Here is a 19,296-nt window from a genome sequence, read left to right as displayed (position 1 = left end):
CAGGCACATCTGACCAGGACATTTTTTTTTGGCTGCAGCTGCTCCTCAGAGTAAATATATTCTTCCCAAACACTCCTGGATCATTTATTACCTGGATGACAGACTAGGAGATCTATGGGACAAAGCTGCTCACGACTCCTCCGAGGCACTGGAGACATTCCCAAAATCCAGGCCACGCTCAAATGGAGGATCCACCCAACCAGGAGTTGTCCAGAACCTCCTTTTGTTTCTCAACCATCAAACACGTCTGGGATGAGCAGGATTCACAGACAACCCCTGGGTAAGACCAAAAATCCAAACTGGTCCTGTTGGGCAGCTTTGTGGCCATGGAATATTCTGCTTTTCTCCACTGATTAGCACTGATGAAGATTAATCTGCACAAACACGGATGTGCACCCTCATCCTCACCCTGTTCTCACCATGTTTTGTGTTATCAGAGAGGTCAGAGAGCCCTGAGTGAGAAGAGCTACAGATCTTCCTCTCACCTGCTCCCAGTGCTCCCTGGTTCTCCAACTGGCCTCACTCACCCTCCTCTTGGAGCCAGCTGCAGCCTTCCAACTCATTCATTGGTTTTCCAGGGTCCTGGCTGAGATGGGAGACAGAAGCTGCCCCCTGGAACTCCCCTGACTGCTGCCAACTTCAGTTGGGGGGGGGAAGAAAAAAGACAAATCCCCCCCCATAATGCGAATACTTTATTATCAATGAGTGACTGGTATTAGCTTTTTGTCTGGGTATTAATAATATTTCAAAAAACCATACATCAAAATTAGGGGTTTCTCCTATTTTTGCTGTATAATTTTTGTGGTTTTTTTCTTTTTTTTTTTTTTTAAAAATCTGTATTGAAAGAATTATATAAGCCAAAGTGCATTTTCTGTTTTTTGTCCATATACACATTGCACCATACATAAATAATTACATTGTAAAAATGACTCCATAATTACAAGTATAATATATATTTTCATATAATATATAAAACTTTATATTAAATCTAGGTAGATGATATTTGGGATAGTCTGTGTCTTTTTAATTTTTTTTTTAAATTTTTGTGTGTTTTTTTTTTTCTCGTCGTCGTTTTCCTTTCTCCTGACCGTTATCGGTTGTTGCTGAGTAGGATCTCCAGCCAACAAGGACACGACGTGATGAACTGTCTGGAATAACACGGCCCCCAGCCCTTGGCAAAGCTGATCCGGACGCTGTTGGGGTCGTAGGGCCCGTCTGCGTAATCCAGCTCGGCCGTGTGCTGCAGCAGGCAGGACTTCTCGTAGTCAAACACCTTGATGGAGTAGCCCGGCATCACCTTGCGCACGATCAGAGTCCTACAGTTGGGGATGTCCAGTGTCGGGGAGTTGACGAAGATGGGATGCTCGCTGCGGTTGTAGGCCCACACCCCGTCCGGTTCCTTGCTCAGTAAAATCCCGTAGCCGATTTTACTTCGAGTCCTTCTCACAGTCTCGCTCCTGTTGTCCAGGTTTAGCTGTCCGAGGCAGAAGCCGTTTCCTTGAGGTAGGTCGTAGAAGATACTGACAGACTGTTCGTACACTGTGTACAGGCGGCCCACGCGCGTCCGGTGCTCCCAGTAGGCCACGTTGCACCAATGGCTCCTCTTCACGGCATCGGGCGACGTGCTGGCGTCTGCGGGGAGAGAGAGGGAGTCAGGAGTGCTGGGATCACCTGGGAAACCACAGCGATGGAGGCTGGGAAACAGCTCCTCCCACCCATCAGCTGTGCTCAGTGAGAGCTTGAGCTTGTGCTCCACCCAACCCTTGTGTTCAGCACAAAACTGGTGCTCAACCCAAAACTTGTGTTCAACACAAACTCCTTGTTCAACACAACCCTTGTGTTCAACACAAACTCCCTGTTCAAACCAAAACTGACGTTCAACCCAAAACTTGCATTCAACGCTAACTCCACGTTCAACCCAACCCTTGTATTCAACATAAACTCCATGTTCAACCCAAAACCCAAAACTTGTGTTCAACACAGACTCAATGTTCAACCCAAACCTGGTAAAATTTGTGTTCAACATAAACTCCACGTTCAACCCAAAACTTCTGTTCAACCCAAAACTGGTGTTCAACACAAATTTCACACTCAACCCAAAACTTGAGTTGAAATCAAAACTGGAATTTAACCCAAAGTTTACGTTCAACCTAAAACTTGTGCTCAACACAAACTCCATGTTCAGTCCAAACTTGTATTTGACCCAAAGTTTGTGCTCAATCCAAAACCTGTGCTCAACCCATAACTTGTGTTCAACACAACTTCAACCCTGTATTTGTGTTCAACCCAAACTTGTATTTAACCCAAAATTTGTGTTCGTCTCAAAAGTTGTTTAACCCAAAGTTTGTGCTCAACCCAAAGTCCATTTCAACCCAAAGCTTGTGCTCAACCCAAATCCTGCCTTCATTATGTCAAATGCCACCAAGACTGGGGGCTGAAGCCTAGGCTGGAGACCCCACAGGACACCCATGAACTCAGCACATCTCTCTCTCTCTCCAGTTTAATGTCCAACTCTGCATCAAGCAGCTGGATCTGCGTGTCCTCAGGATATTTGCATTCCTCCCACCTCCCCAGCACCCCTGTGCTCCTGCAGCCCCACTTTCCAAGCCCAGCTTGTGCTGAGCTGAGCCCAGGGGACGTGCCTGGATGAGTGACCTGCCGGGTGTCTCCTCTGTGTAATATTCTCTGACAGCGACGCTGATGTTCCCACGGGGAACATGAAATCTGAGGAAGTGTTTCATGCCAAGGGGGAGTAGCTGCTATGAACTATACATGTCCTTCTAAAAACCCATTGGAACTCCCTCCAGACAATGAGAAATGTCTCTTCTTTCTAGGAATTACATTCAGGGAAGATGGGAGGGACGCAGGCTGCCAGAAATCTGTTTAATCTATGATGCCTCCAGAATTTATGATGTCTCCAGAAGGAAGACAGGAAAAGAAGGAGCCCCAAAGAGGGCAAATTAACCACTTGCTGAACATCATTCCTGCCCCTACCACACCGGTTAACAGAAAACCGCCGTGGAATTTCCAGCCAGGAGCTCTGCTCCGAGCCAGCCGTGCTCCGTGGCCAGCATTAAGCTCCCTGACAATCCCTCACGTGCCCGTGGCCTGCTGACCCCGGTGCCTCCGTGCCATCATGTCCCATTAACTCGCCCATGGGGTGATGCCATTATTTTGCTCCAAAGCCCCCATTGACGCACCGGATTTCAGGCACAGCCCTCCAGCCCCGCTTCTCTTCAGGCTCAAATTACCCCCGAGAGCACCGGGCTCCCCTCCCCATTAACCAGCTTTGAATTAAGCAGCTTTGTTGGAATTTAACTGGAGTTGTAACCATACAAATTTCAGGGGAGGGCCATGGGGGAGGGGTGATGGGGCAGGCGGGGAGGCAGCAGCATGTCCTTTGCTGTGGGCAATGCTTATCAACCTCAAGCAGCCCCTTCACCCACCACAGGTCACATTTTTGGGGGTACCATGTCAATCTCTACCCCTTCACCCATCACAGGTCACATTTTTGGGGACACCCATCTCAGTCCATCCCCCTGCCATCAACAGGGACAGCTTCCACTAAACCAGGGTGCTCAGAGACCCATCAATCTTCTACAGCATCCAATCTCCACAGCCATTTTTTCCCCTGGGACATCCTATGGATGCTCCCAAAGCCTTTCCAAAGCTCTCCCCGAATGCTGAGCTCTGCTGTTGTCCCACTCAAGTGATCTGGGGGCTACAGAGCAGCTCAGGGCCTTTCATGTGCTGGGGCTGGATGCTGGTAGCAATTACTGAGCTCTGCATCTGTTTAACCTCCCAACCTCCTCAAAGCCCTCCATGCCCATTAGCTATGTTGGTTTTGTTATTACATTTTCGAGAAACTACTGCTCAGCCCCTGCATTTCCCTTGCAGATTAAGGATGGGACAACTTCAAACCTCCAGTGTCCCCAGCAGCTTCATTAATCAGGGGAACAGTCAGCAATAAACATTTATATAGGAGTTTCTCATGGTTTACTGCAAATTAATATACAAGGGGGGAAAGTAAAGCTGGAGGAAAACAGTGCCTATCCTACAAAAATATTTTGCTGGAAGTGCTAACAGCCCTGGTGCCATCTCTGCTTTCCAGGAACTGGGAATTATCTAAGCAAAATCATCCATGAAAACAGGAGAAGGGCTTTTCACATTAAAATAGCTTTATTAAAAGGACTTCCATGCAACTTATGGCAGGAACTTCACTCCATCCATCCATTAATGCATCCCCCTGCCAATGTGCTCCTCATCTCTGTCATCCCACAGCTCCTGCCTGGCCGTGCCAGCTGTGCCAGCTCACAGCACCCCTGCAGATGTCCTGTGCTCCTTCAAACAGGTGAGGACCTGAGTTTTAGGTAAACGCACCTCAAGAAGTGAGAAGTTCCCTTTCAACCCACTTCTGGCCAGGGGAGAGGAAAGTCTTCAAAATACAAAAAAAAAAAAAAAAAAAAAAAAAAAAGCAACCCACAGGGAAATAAACCCCTGGAAGGGGGCAGTTCAAGGCTCATCTGAGCAGCCCCTGCCTGCAGGAAGCTGTTGCAGGGTCCCTCTCCCTCCTTTTATCTCCCAGTGCACTCAACCAGTTCCTGCAAAGATGAACTCATCCCGCAGCCCTGACATAAAACAAGCACTTCAGCAAGCCCCCAAATCAGGGGGGCCTGTGCTCTGTCTCATCCCCTGCCAAGTATTAGTTTGCCTCCAGCTATTAGCCACTACCACTCTGCAGACAGCAGGGGCGGCCAGCACACCACCACCTCCTCCTCTGCCTTTTAAATAAATATTCCACTTCTCCCTCCTCTTTTTTTCCACGCTGCCCTTTATGCACAGACAAGAAAATCCACTTTTTGTTCTGTTTTTTTCCCCCCCTCCCACTTCTGCTGGAACAGAGGCAGGCTTGTTAACGTTCTTTTTGAAGAAAGGAAAATATTTGAGTGCTGCAGTGGTACAGGACGGGTTTTTAACAACTATCATTGTAGGCAGCTACAACTTGTAGCAGCTCCAGAGGGGCTGGCGTCAGGGCTATCTCCTCCATCAAAGCCACCTTCATCCATCAGATGGAGGGGCTGAAACGCTGCCTTGTGTTTACTCCTTCCTCCGTGGCAGCAATGCCTCTCAGGCCATCCCAAAGTGAATTCAAACAATTAGAGATAAAGGAACAAGATAGGAGAATCGAACCTAGAATTTAAAGGGAAAAGACTCACTCGTGGCTCAGGCAAAAAGAATCTGGGTCTGGGAATAAGTGCAGAGAGCAAACACTGTAAATCCTCCCTGTGTTAGCAGCACTGTTGCTGTCTCTCCCTGCAGAGTGTGGAGGTAAAGAAAATAACTTGAGGTTTGAGACTATTTGTGATTTGACAGCATTTTATGCCAGTAAAGTTCAAAGGAGTGCTTTAAAAGAGAAAAGAAAGATGCTTTTTTCCAAAACAAAAACGCTGCACAGTCCCACCGCTTGATGTTGCACATAAAAGCAGGATGGAAAACATGGGCAGATCACGAAACACATGAAATAAACGGTGCTGATTCACTCTTTGGCTTTTCCAAAGCCACCAAAACCTCCTCTCAGTAGGTCAAATGGACCCTCAGAACATGGCTGCAAGGAAGAGCCTCTCAAAACACATTTAAGTGGTGCCCATAGGGGAGATCATGCACATGAAGAATAAATCACTGCACTCTCCAGATGTGATGGCAACTTGAATGCACATCTGGGCAACCTGGAAATGAAGCAGGATATTCAGAAGTGCCCCCCACCACAAAGCCTACTCCCCATTTCCATGTCCCTCCCTACAGTACTCCTGTGTCACAGGGCAGCCTCACACTCCACTGGCCATGGAGCTCAGTTACATCCTCCCTCAACACCTTTCCACTCAGTTTTATTCCACTTTTGGACTAATAGACCCATGCTCAGTCATTTTCCTCCCCTCTGCCACAGCAGACCCATGTATTTACACTGTCCAACACGCAGGAGCAGAGAAGCAGGAAGGTTACAGCCACACACAGGTCATTGTGAACAAGGTTCAGATAAAAAGCCCAGCACAAAGAACACACACATTTCCCCAAAATCTATTAACAGTTCACCAGGGAGCCATCAGTTAAAATAATCCCCCATTAAGACCCTTGGAAACAAGCACCAGGGTAAGGAAGGGGTTAAAACTTTCCACAGCAGAAATGGAATTTTTATGGTCTGGCAAAAAAAAAAAAAAAAAAAAAAAAAAAAAAAAAAAAAAAAAATTAATTGTCAATCTGCCCCAGCAAAGCTCACAACCGTTTTCTTTAAGCCAATATACTTAAAATACCTCTGCCTTACAAGTTTCAGCTGGAATGCATCACTGTGCCCCCCAGAGCCCCCCCTGCCACCAGCACCAACCCCAGCACGGCCCCTTGGGCTGGGGAGAGGCTGAGAGCTGTCCCCAGCACAGGGGGCCCCTCTGGGGACACACAGCAGCCCCCTCTGGCTGCCCATCCTCACTGGGAGCCCTGGGTGGGACTCTGGGGTCACCTGGAAGGGGCTGGCGAGCCCCATCTTGGTCCCACTGTTGGCCCCACTGTGTGTATTTAGGGCAACATCCTAATCCCAGCAGGGAACAGGCCCAGGAGGCTGGGCAGGAGCTTCTCCATGTGAAAATCCTGGTGAGGACAGGACAGCTCAGATCCCATCCCTAACTCCTCCCGGGTTTCTCCAGGGAAGCAGGAAGCTGCTGTTATGGCAGGACAACGGGTTCCTGAGGGGAAAAGACAGCTGGGTGCAAGCAGCAGGATGGGCAGCCCTGGTATTCCTCCTGGACATTCTCCTTCAAGCCCAGTATCAACAGAAGATCCTTTGATGGCCCAAGAAAAAGAAACACAAGAAACTTTTCACCAAGAAAAGTTTCTCCCTGGATCACAGAGGCCATGACAAGCAATGACCAGCTGCCCAGGTGATGGCCAAGGTCAGCCACAGGGACAAGCTGGACCTTGCTGTGCTGCAGAGCACCAAACTCTCTCCAGATTTCTGGTTTACTCCACTGAATGTAAGGATTGAGCCCAGCTCCTATCTCAACTCTAAAACAAGAATGTGATTTTTATATTGTCATTCTTCTGGTGTCACTGCTGTCACTGTGGGGTCCCAACTCCTCCACCCTCACAAGGCACCTTCCTGGTGTTGGATGTGGTTGTTGGGCAGCCATGAGCACCAGTTGAGCTCATTTATCCCACAAAAACCACGGAAAGACAGCTGAGAAGAGCCCTCCCTACGACCACATCCACCATCCACCATCCACCATCCACCATCCTCCTCCTCCTCCTCTTCCATCCCTTCCCCTGGAGCAGAGCTCTGCTGCTCCCCAGCCTCCTCTGCCAGCAGATTTAATTTGTTAACCCAGGAGATGATTAACTCCAAAGAACACTTGCGCTGGGTTAATTAATTAAATTAGTTCAAAAAAAAGGGTCTGACAAGCACCAGAGCCGGTGCAAGAGGTGTGTGGAAAGGCCTGGGGGGAAAGGGGGACATTTCCATGGCAGCCCAAGAAACAAAAGCAACACAGGACAAGGAGCCAATGCCAAGAATGAGGATGAAAACAATTTTCTCTGCATAAAAGAAACCACTCTGCAAAATCATCAGCTCATGCTAATTTTTTTTTTTTTTATATCCTTCAAAGTGAAACATATGCCATGTTTAGTTCTGCCCGGAAATTTGGAAGTCATCATCAGTTAGCTTATTTTGAAGCTAAACTCAAGGAGTTTGCTTCTAATGGACCTTCCCTGGCCATTAAATCCACAGTCCAGAACATGAGATTAAGGTATTTTAGCATAGTTTTTCCCCCCAACTCTCCTGGTTTAAAAAGTACTTTTTCAGCCAAGGGTGAAAACTGGAAAAACCCAACTTGGGTATTTTTCACTGACATATTTATGTGTTCCTTCTAAATGCCAAAGTTTTCAGAGATTTAGGTGATGTTTTTGAAATGTTTTTGAGTCCAACAGTCTCCATGAACCTCAGCTTGTCTTGCTCAGGGCTTTCAGGCACATCCATGGCTTTTCCAGCTCCTGGGCCATGCAGGTACCTGCGTTACACCTGGCACATCCCAGGGAACACAACAATGTAAATACAGCTTCAAAAGCAGCCCCCAACATCACTGCCCACGCTGGCTGCCACTTCTGAGAGCATCAGACCCGTCATCAACCGCAGCCTGGCTGGGACTTCTTCCCTCTTGGAAAGCAGCCCTGGATAAACCCAAACCCAGCAAAACCCTGGGGTCCTGCTTGGCATCTCCATGAGCATCCACACCTGTGCCACAACCAGCTGGAACATGGGGAGAAAAACGAGCTGGTGCAAACCACAGAGGAAAGGCTGGGCAAGGGAAGGTCCCTACTATTTTGATTTTCTGTAAAATCCAGAGGTTTGATGAAAATCTTCCGAGCATCGTCTGGTTGGGATTGGCTTTTTCTTCTGCCTGCTCCTGGCAAGGCAGCAGCTCCACTCACAGGGGAGAAGGTTTGTTCCCAAGCAGGGTGAAGGAAACCAGGACAAAAATGGGGAGGAAACCTCCCTTTTTTCTCACTTTGACATTGAGAACCTCTCATATTTTCAGGTCCTCCACCCAGCCATGTGTGCAATCCCTTTTTTGTTCCCCCAGAGCCTGAAAAACGCTGAGGATCTGGGAGAAATCACCCCATAAATCACCAGATGGCAGAATTCCCTTCCAGGCACTGCTGTGATGTCCAAGGCTCCTTTCCCCACGCCCGCTGTTCATCAATCCGGGGGCTGCAATCCCAGCCATGCCAACCACATCCCAGTGGGATGGGCACGGACTGGGGTGGCCAAATGGGATCTCCTGGGCTCTCACCCACCTTTGGAAGCCATTCTGGCTTGGCAGGGCAGCTGTAGGTGCTGTCAGAATCCCCTGGGGGAGCGGGATAATCCGCCCAGCGGCCGGAGCTGCAGCATGGAGCAGCATCCCGCGGCGGGGCCGAGGCGCTGGGAAATGGGATAAATATAAATAATCATAGTTTTCGCTCCCAGAGAAGTTTCGGCTGAGCACTTCAAAGCCTTTTAAAAGCAGAAACTAATTAGTAGGTCCCTCAGAAGAGAAACAGGAATAACACCCCTTCCCGCCTCCATCGTGCCGCTCGGGAAGAGCACGTTGGGCTCTGGAGCCAAGCCTGGGAATCTCCTTAGTGGAAGGGGATGGGCCAGAGGCTTTGGGGGCACCAAACCAAACCCTGCTGGCTCCCCCCCCAGCACTAATCCCAAATTATTAAGCTCCCAAGGAAGGGGTTTCTCCCAGGGTGGAGGGGGCACTGAGGTGCTGGAGCTGCTTTTGAGGCCGAGTTGGTGAGGATGTCATGAAGAGGCTGCAGAGATGCCGCTGAGCCTCCTCATTTTCCACACTTCCTAAGTACATCAGGGTGTCCCCAGCAGCAGCAGGATCACTGACCAAACACTGGCTGCTTTTCACATCCAGTTGATGGATAATCCATAGGCACTGAGCGCCCCCAAACCAGGAAGGCTGTCCTGCAATGGCCAGCCCACCACCACCTCCCTGCACAGCCCAACCCCAAATTACAGCTCAGCTCCCTCCAGGAACGACCCAAATTTGCCATTTCCAGAGGGGAATGCTCAGCTTCCCCTTCATGAAGCATCTTTCAGATGTCCCAGACGATCACAGAAAATTCACTTCCCAAAATACCAGGAAAGTGGGAACTTTGGGCTCCAGAGCTCGGACAGGACACAGGACCCTGAGTAGGCTGTGGCTGCTGCAGCTTTTTAGTTTCCTAACCAGGAATGAGTGGAGCTGCCTCCCTGGGAGGAAAACCAAAGCAATACCAAACAAAACAGCACCACCAGAAGTATTTTAAGGGCTTGCACCCTGCTCTTACATCTCAGTTGGATTTACTCCTGAGAATGAGCTGATGGCTTCCAGAGGTGACTGAGGAGCAGCAAATGGGCTGAAAAAACTCAAGGCCACCCTGATTTGGTGCAGCCACAGCAGCACCTTCGAGGGCAGACCAAGCTCTGTGCCAACACCACTGTGAGCGTCAAGGACTGAGAAAGCTTTAGGAACCCATCCCCAGCTTGGAAAACAGCCTGTGACAGAGGAGGCTCCCTGAGAGGACCACAAGCAGCAGCCCCACAAATATTTTTCTCCATACAACCTGGGAATGAGCTGCTTTGCTCCTTCACGGCCGGCTGGGTGTGGAGTCCGGTGCCGGGCAGACACGAGACCTCAGTTTGGGAATTCTGGCTTTCAACCCAACCCTGTGCCAGAGTGTTCATTCCAGACCCCAGACCAGCTGTATCCCAACCCTCTCTCCAAAAGATCTCCAGCTGAAGCCTCCCCACATCTGATAGTTCTTCCCCAGCAACCCCAAAAAAAGGTGATTTTTTCCAGCACAGTATCAGTGCCCTCACATATATGGGAAGCAGACAGGGGCTGAGAGTGGAATGGGAATTCAGGCTTTGTTCTCCCTGGCCAGAACCCAAGATCCTGCTCCTGATAAAGCTCTCCAGAGCCTCTTTGTCTGTGCAGGCACTTCAGGCTCCGGGGCTGCCACCGCGTGTCACGACGCCCACGGCTCCTGCAAGTCCTCGCTCGTGGAGGATTTGCCAGAGTTTTACAGGGAATTAAAGGATTTTGGGTGCCAGTGTAGCCTGTGCAAGGAAACAAATCCCTCCGGTGTGCTGGCCAACCTGGTCATGCTGAAAGGCTAAACCTGTATGGGGAGGTCTCGGGGCTCCTGCCTGGTGAGAGGGATTGAAAGTGCCAGGATGGGATTGGGGTGAGCAGCCCCGGGAAGGGCCTGGTGCAGGAATCCTGCCAGGGAGAGGTGGAAGGGAGCACAGGGATGGCTCCTGCCCTCCTCCAACATGCCCAGGGCTGCGTGGGCACCCACGCACGCCAGACTTTCCGATAGCTGCTCCATGCACTGGTGTGTAAACATCTGCTGGGGCCGTCCCGCGCAGGCAGCTCGCTCCACTCACAACTGCTCGTGGCCAGCATCCACGGGCTCTTACTCCCACTTCAAAAGCAAAGACTAAACAATGACTCCAGCAACTCGGGATTCAAGCCCCAGGGTTGGTCCCTCGCGTCCACAGTGAGGATGCTGTGCTGGCATCTCCTGCAAAGCAGGAGGATCTGCACAGTGGAAACAGCCCTAGTGCCATTTGTGTGCCATGGAGGGGCCCTTCTTCTGGAAAACCCACATGTCAGCAGCTCTGTGCCATCCATTTTTGCTAACCTGGGACAAGATCATCCCTGAAGATCAAACATATATTTTCCTAGAATTGTAGAATTGCTACAGCTGTAACTCTAAAAATCACAGAGTGCAACTGTCACACTTTTATACTCCCTGGAATGGTGCTGTAAAACCTATTAAAGTGCAGAAGAGCAGCAAGAAAATTGGTGTGAAGCAGGGGTGGGGGATGAAAATCAATGTATTTGCATGAAATCCACAACATTGAAGAGCATCACTGCAGCCCAGAGAGGCAGCAACGCGTGGCCTCTGCAAGTCCTCAATTTTCAGTGTCACCTCCCAGATGACCAAATTCCTCTCGCTGTACTTGCCCATGGAGACTGGAGGTGACTCACACCAATTACCCTCCCTGGCCAAGAAGGACTTGTTTTCATTTCTACAAACCACAGTTTCTTAAAAAAAAAAAAAAAAAAAAAAAAAAAAAAAAAAAAAAAAAAGGGGGGGAATAGGAAAATGCCAAAATATACAGAGAACTCCATGGAATACATCCTGTCCTGCTGCACTAATATGAATCCCAGACAACTCCAGCTTGGCTGGGGATATTCTAGGAGAAAAGGATTAATGAGTTATCACAGAATGGTTTGGGTTGGAAGGGACCTTTAAGCTCATCCCATTCCACCTTCTGCCATGAGCAGGGACACGTCCCACTGCCCCAGGCTGCTCCAAGCCCTAATGTCCAACCTGGCCCTGGATGCTTCCCAGCTTCTCTGGACACCCTGTGCCAGGGCCTCCCACCTTCCAAGGGAAGAATTGAAGAATTTCTCCCCAGTATCGCATCTAACTCTGCCCTCTGGCAGTGGGAAGCCATTACCTGTGTCCTGTGAATTATAGCATGGACACAACCAGTGGAACTGTTTGGATCAAAAACTCCCCCACCTTCCAAGGACAAGCTCTCATCTTTCTTGGGAGCTGAATTTTGAAGAAGAACCTTTTCAGGATTGGTCTACGCAGGGCTTGTGGCTGCAACTCCTCCACAAGCTGTTTTGGGGCTGAAAGCTAAGGCTGAACTCAGAAAATGCAAAAGAAGCACCAAATAAATTAAATAAATGACCTTCCCATGGAGAGGCAAACGGGAAGGAGAGGAAGGGGAGCAGGTTGGGCTCTTTGTACATCAAGGCCAGGGAGATTATGGGAGCATGTGAAGGCATCCTTGGGCACAATGAGCTCAACACTGCACTCCCTCAACTCAGCTCTGGAGGAGAAATATCAGATTCCTTCCCTCCCTCCAGGGAAATACGTTCTAAAAAATAAAGTGAGGAATACTGGGGGAAACACCAGGCATTACACATTAAAAAGGCATCTTGTCACCAGCCTAAACCAGACCCTTTTTTTTTTTTTTTCCTCATTCCACATAGATCACACGTACACAGAATCCACATGGATGTAGAGAATCCCCCTGCAAAAACCCTGAAGAATAAAACCAGATAAAACCAGGGTCAGATACTTCTCCAGAAATGCATTCACCAAGCTCCAATGAGCAACATAAATTCCCACTTTGGGTATTTTTTGCCCATTACTGCAGCATTTCACACACTTTCTTATGGGGAAGCCTCATCGTTCAGCCTCACTCATACATGGTACAAACAGATACTGGTGCTGCAAACCCTGTCAAGTTCTGCACTAGAATATTTAAATTGTTAAAAATAGGAAAGAAACTGCACAGTTCACATATTTTATAAAGCTGGGTTAAATCAACATCTGCAAAAAATATCCCCGTTAAACGAAATAGCAGGATTTCATTAAGTAAATTGCAAGTTGGCAAAAATTCTGAAAGAAAGGGAAAAAGCCACAGCCAGGCCTGTAATTTAAACCTTATTTTAACTGTGACAGCATGGCTGCGAGAGGCTGCATTTCCAAGGGAAAAAAATAAAATAAAGTTTAAAAAAAGTACCTGTTCTCCTTGCACCTCACCTCAGTGCCTGCAGTCGTTACTCAAATGAGTTTTTCCACAGGGAGATGAAGAGGGAGCAGGACAAGCTCCCACCTCTGCATCCTCTGTGTCAGATCTACCAACCTTGAAAATGTCAGGATTTTCCACCACAGGATGCTGGTTGGTGGTGGGTGAGGGTGTCTATAAATCCCTGAGAGCCAAGAGGGCTCAGGGACACCCCAATGAGGCTGCAGCCTCCATTCCATCCCTTTCCCTGGAAACTGAGCAGCTGAAATCTGGGATGAGCCAGCTGTGGAGCTGAGGAACAGCTCGGTCTGGGTGACACTTCATCACCTGGTGTGTTTTAAACACACCCTGCTCCCCTGCACGACCCCATCCCCTCCGTGGGTGCCACAGCAGTGGCAGGATTTGGGCTTGTGTACCCCAAAGAAATCCCTGGAGGCACAGGATGTGCAGTGCTCACCTTGGGGAGCTCTTCTGGGCTCTTCTCTCTTTTGGGGTGGTCGTGGCCCCATCTTCCCAAGTGGAGGGTGAAGCTTTGGGGCAAAGCTCAGCCCTGGGGCAGCCAGGGAGTTTCCAGCTGCTTTTCCCAACCTGCTGAGAGCTTTCCCTGCCCGGGGTGACTCAGGCAGGCTGGGCAGGGCTGCGTGGGGAAGCTGAGCTCTTCCCACAGCCCCGGCCAAGGGCCCTGCAGGAGCCATCCCTGCGGGAGCAGGGACAGGGACAGGACACCCCGAGGGCACCGTTCTGGGGTCACCTCCTCCAGGGCAACACCCAGCACTCGGGGTGCAGATCTGAGCTCCAGAACTCCAGTGATTTCCCACCCAAAAGCTCTGCGTGTCCCAGGGGAACCACCTGGAAGCAGCACTTTGGGACAGTAACAACCCTCCCCCCCCCCCCATCTGGCACACACTGGATCTGTTTGCTTTGAGAAAAATTACAAAACCTCAAAACAAAACGTGAAAAGAGCAGCTCTGATCTGCAAACTTGGAGCTGAAGAGGAGCCCTCTCACAAAAAAAAGGCCAATTATTTGCTTACAAGGTTTTGGCTTCTCTGTTTTTCCTGGCACTTACGCCACTGGAGTTATTTTGAAGGGCTGTTTGCTCCAGGAGGAGCCGAGCAAACAGCAATCCCATTTCCTTTCGGATCTAAACATCCGTTTGCCGTGCGAGCCGGAGGGAAAAAACTCCAACCCCGAGAGCCTCAGGAAGAACAAGGAAAGGGGAGGTGGGCGCTGCTGGGGAGGGGAGCACAGCACCCGCCTCTGCCATCCGAGGGGGTCCCCATCCCCTGCTGGCCTGAAACGAGAGGGAATGCTCATCCAAGGGGTCTGGGATGCTCTCCTTGAAGCAGACCAAGCAAAGCAGCAATGGCTGGACCCTCCCATCTATTAACACATCCATGGGGGCTGGACTTGATGATCTTCACAGGTCCCTTCCCACCCAAACCAGTCTAGGATTCCACTCTTACAGTGGGATGGAGCAGCTCCTAAGGGGGGAAAATTCCAGGCATTTTCATAGCCTGGTGCTGGATGAAGCAAGAAATAAAAGCTGCACGGGCCCCTTGTAGCTCCCTGGAGATGCAGCAATGCTGGAGAGCCTTGCAAAAGGAAATCTGGGAGCAGAAGAAAGGTGGTTGTGCTGGGGGATGAGCAAGGCAAAGAAGGATATGGAGCTGTTGGAGCAGTTCCAGAGGGGACCATGGAGATGTCCCAAGAGTTGGAGCCCCTCTGCTCTGGAGCCAGGCTGGGAGAGCTGGGAATGTTCACCTGGAGAAGGGAAGGCTCCAGGAAGAGCTCAGAGCCCCTTCCAGGGCCTAAAGGGGATCCAGAAGAGCTGGAGAGGGGCTGGGGACAAGGGATGGGGGGACAGGACACAGGGAATGCCTTCCACTGCCAGAGGGCAGAGATAAGTGGGATTTTGGGGAGGAATCCTCCCAGCTATGCTTTCCACCCTTCAGTGAGCAAAGGGCCAGCTCACCGGAATGCTCCTAAATTTCCTGGCTTTTGAGGATACAAGCCAGGTCATTAACATTATTTATAGGTTCCTGTGTATGAGTTTCCATTTGTTTGCCTGCTTAAAACCAGTTAGGTGGAAAAAAAAGCAATTCCTGGAGGTCAGACAGTTAAAAAATCCTCATGTCCATGGTCTGATGGACCCAAAGGATCAGCAGCTCCTTTAGAGGCATAACTGTTTCCTTAAATGCTTATTGTGTAAATATTTAAGCTACTTTATAAAACTTTTACAATGTACTTAGGAAGCATAAATCTCCCCAGTGGAGCACGGCAGGCCCTGGCTGTGCACGCTCAGGAACACAAACAGGGACATTTCCAATGCTAATGCTGCACCCAAGGGGCCCTGAGGTCACAATCTCAGGAAAATCATTACTAAGCTGATCCCCTTGGTTCACCCCAAAAGGGAGCGTGGTTACGTGCACTGAGTCATTGCTACGGGGTGGCTTCAGCGTGGCTGCTTTGGAAAACAATCACCTATTGATGGATGGTGGGTGGTGATGTGCATGGAGCCCTGAGGTTTTTCCTCTTCAAAGCACAGCTCTTACACTCAAAAAATTATGTAATTCAAAAACAATCTGCTAATGCTCATCCGTTTTAAGAATGAAATGTTTTGTTGGGTTTTTTTTTGGTTTTTTTTTTTTTTTCCAATGCCTGTGGAATGTTTGAAGTGGAGCACAACTCATCAGAGCCCACTCCTGCATCCCTCACCAGTCCAGACTGCAACCAAACCAGTGCCACCCACCCATATCCTGTGGTGCTTTTTGGGGAGATGAACTTCCCAGAGGTGAATATTCCTTTGCACTGGGAAAAACCCCCCTGTGCTGACTGACACATCTGTATCCAGGCTGGTTTCCAGAGGGAAACCGTGCAGCTTTATGGGATTTGCTTGGACACAGAACTCACCAGCTCCAATTCTTCAAACAAATGAGACCCTTATTTAACCTAGGAAATAACATGATTAGGATTTTTTCCCCTAAACAGCTTCTCAACTGTAATTTAGGTGTGTTTGAGGCAATGACAACAAATGGAATCAGGGAACTGGAAGTTTATTCCCTTTGCAAAGCACAGCTTGCTGTTGTATATGATGAAGTACATAGAAAGTCTGGAAAAAACTTGGATGGGAGTTCAAACACTGATGTTTTAAAGATGAAAGCCTGTTCTTCGATTAAATGTTTAAATAAAGTTTTCTGGTACTAAATAATTTAAACATTTTCACATTCCTCACATTTCCAGAAGCGCCATTGGCTTTTATTTATTGTCATAACCCAGTGCCCTCAGCAAGCCACCAGGGCTACTTGAGGCAACCTGTTTTCCAAAGGGAAAGTTCTTGCAGAATGGTAAAAAATCAGGAAGAACAGGGGAGCCTGAATCTCATTTTCCACCCCCCATTTATTCTCCAACCTCCATCATGTTTTCCTCTCTTTTTCTTACAAAGAAATCCTCTCCCATGCTGCAGATGGGCACAGACAGGTTCTGCTCCAAATATTGACCAGAAATTCAAAGTAACTCCACTGACTACATTGTGGTTGTATTTAGACAGTTGAAAATCAACAGAAATTAGCCTGGGTGTTCAAATTGTCTGTTTAAGCAGCTCTTGGGCTATTCCAAGGTGCTGTCAGTGATGAATTCAGAATTGCTCATGGGGACATGGAGCATGGCTCTGCCACCAGTACCTCAAACAGCCCCAGGTAGAGGAAAACCTGAAGTCCTTGAGGTTTTTGAGAAGGTAGAACTCATGCAACCACCAAGCCCAAGGCTCCAGCCCAGCAATGCAAGGAAGCTCTGACCTGGCCTCTCCCAGCTCTGCCACCAAGCTTCGAGGAACGAGAAACTGCAGAGAGATCCAGGATAAATGGGGATAAACTTGCCATGAGTCAGTAAGAGTGGAAATGCTGGAGGTTTTTACTTCAGGACAACGCAGCAGTAGCGGAGGAACGAAAATCTGAATTTCTCCTAAGAGCTCGATAAACAAAACGTGGTTTCCAAAGCCAGAAGATAACTGGGCTCAGTCACCCAGCCCGCTGTTGCTGACCCTGATGTCCTCACTTCCTTGTAAATCCATCATTAAGGAATAAAAGCTCAAGGGGACATTCACGAGTCCCGAGTCCTGCTCGGCTCTCCAGGATCCCTGATGGTTCCATCCCTGCTGCTCTCCACTGAACCTCTCCCCAGGAGCTCCCAGGGCTGTTTGGTTAACACGGCCCAGGATAAAACTCCCTATTTATTTTGGCACCATTCACTCCTGAGGCCCTAAAACCCAAATAAAGTCCGTTCCCCTCTGTGTGTATCTCCAGCTATTGACACTGCTCGGGACCAATTTGCAAATCCAAACAAACGCCAGTTGTGTAATGGGGCTGGAAAAACAATCAGGAAGGGGCTGGGGGTGTGCTTGAAGGTTCCTGCGGGGAGGGAGGGCTGGAAGGGGCGGCAGATTACAAGAAATTCAACTTTTACTCTGATAACAACAGGAGCTATTTTCTGCCCATGACATCACGCTCCCAGCCTGCCATGAAGCAGTGGAGATGGTGCTGGTGGAAGCCATGGAGGACTTCACTGGTTGTTCCTGTGGCCAACATCCTACAGTTCCTTCTTTTAAAAATAGCAGTTCTTGTTAATTTTCAAGTGCCTCACAACCACGCAAATTCTCTCTGCCAGCTCAGCTGGTCCAAGGATAAATCACAGCATCCCAAATCCATGTGAACATGCCCAGACTCTCCCACCTGCACTCCCCAGCAGGGAATGATGGGGGCACAACTTAACTGCCCTGTTCTGTAGAGAGAAGATGAATTGTGCCCCTCACCTGGCTCTTTCTCCCTCTTGGCTGCAGCTAAGTATCTAAGAAAAACATGTCAGACATGGGCATCTGTATTATTCTGAGATTAAGTGCAAGAATTGCAACCCAGACACCATCAAAATTGTCCAAAACATTGTTAGGTCTTTAATCACATGCAAAAGCAACATCTCACTAAGGGAATTCAAATCTTAAGGGTAATGTGTCATTGCCTGGACGACTCTGGATAGGAAATGGAGCTGGAAATGGATTGTGAGAATAAGTACATCGGTGTATTCTACCTGCAGACACAGAATTGATGCAGAAGTGGTGGCAATAAGCTACACCTACGTAACTGAGGGGCTGGGAAAGCACAGTGCTGTGGTGTGCAGGGCAGGGTGAAGTTAAAACACTTTTTCAGGAGCCCACTATTTCAGAATCAGTGGTTAAAACTAAGAGCTGCCACAAACTTCTGCAGCTTGAAGGACCCTGTGATGGCCCAACCTAGAGCCCCATCCCAGCCAGGACAGGGGCTCTGCTCAGCAGAAAAAGGGTCTCCTCTCAATGCAATGGACAAGGCAGAACAACAACTCTATTTTAGCCCTGTTGCTATGAAATGTCTACAAAAATAAGTCTTGCTTGTGCCCTCTCTTAGGCACATCCCTGTCCCGCTCTTCCTTGCAGCCCTGTCCCAGCCAGAACCTGGCCTTGGCCAAACTCATCTGGTTTCAGGTTTCCTGAAAAACCCTGAATCATAAATACATCCCTAATTCTGCTGGGGAAGCTGAGCTGAGTTTCTGGCAGGGCTGTGCTTGGGATTGAAACAAGGGTGGGGGGAGAAACCACAGCGGTTTTGACCCAAAACCAAGACTCCCCCTCCAAACTTGGCAGCTCTCACTGATTTTTATTTTGACTCAAAACTCAGGGCTCCAACACCCTGCCTGGGGAAGTGGGATTTTCAGAGCCCTGCAGGACACCCAGCTCCCTGCCTGACACTGGATATCTTGATGGAAGTGTGCTGCAGCTCTTCAGTGCAGCGATGAGGAAATCCCAGCTTTCAGTGCAGCAGAAACCCCAAAACACGGGAGGCTGTTCATAAACCCTCCCTGCAAATCCCATCCATGCCCAGAGCCCAGCACTTGGAGGCTGCACACAAATATAGCTGCAGGCATCTTTCCGAGGGCTGCAGAGGCAGAGTTTAAAAGCAGGATGTTTGGCTGAGCTGCTCTTCCCTCAAATAAACACCCACGACCTCACTGGAACAGAGAGGCACCGCTCTGGGAGTGCCTGAGCTGCTGCATTTCCAAACAGCCAGCCATGATTTCCCCCCTGGCTCCCTGGTGGGAATGCCACCAGGCTGGGTGGCACCTGGAGAAGGG

The 19,296-nt window shown here is 49.2% G+C and overlaps 1 protein-coding gene across 1 annotated transcript in view; it reads right to left on the bottom strand.

The window, feature by feature from the left end:
- Positions 1-601: 601 nt before the first annotated feature.
- SMAD6 (SMAD family member 6) overlaps positions 602-19,296 on the bottom strand; it is a 37,832-nt gene continuing 19,137 nt past the window's right edge. The window contains exon 5 of the mRNA XM_062501438.1: positions 602-1,632. Coding sequence (XP_062357422.1) covers positions 1,091-1,632 — 542 coding nt within the window. The 3' untranslated portion in view covers positions 602-1,090. The remainder of the gene's footprint in view (positions 1,633-19,296) is intronic.

This window comes from Cinclus cinclus, chromosome 13 (assembly GCF_963662255.1).
Source record: "Cinclus cinclus chromosome 13, bCinCin1.1, whole genome shotgun sequence".
Classification (NCBI taxonomy): domain Eukaryota; kingdom Metazoa; phylum Chordata; class Aves; order Passeriformes; family Cinclidae; genus Cinclus; species Cinclus cinclus.
Note: the sequence above shows the minus strand (reverse complement) of the source record. Positions and strands in the feature narration are given on the sequence as shown.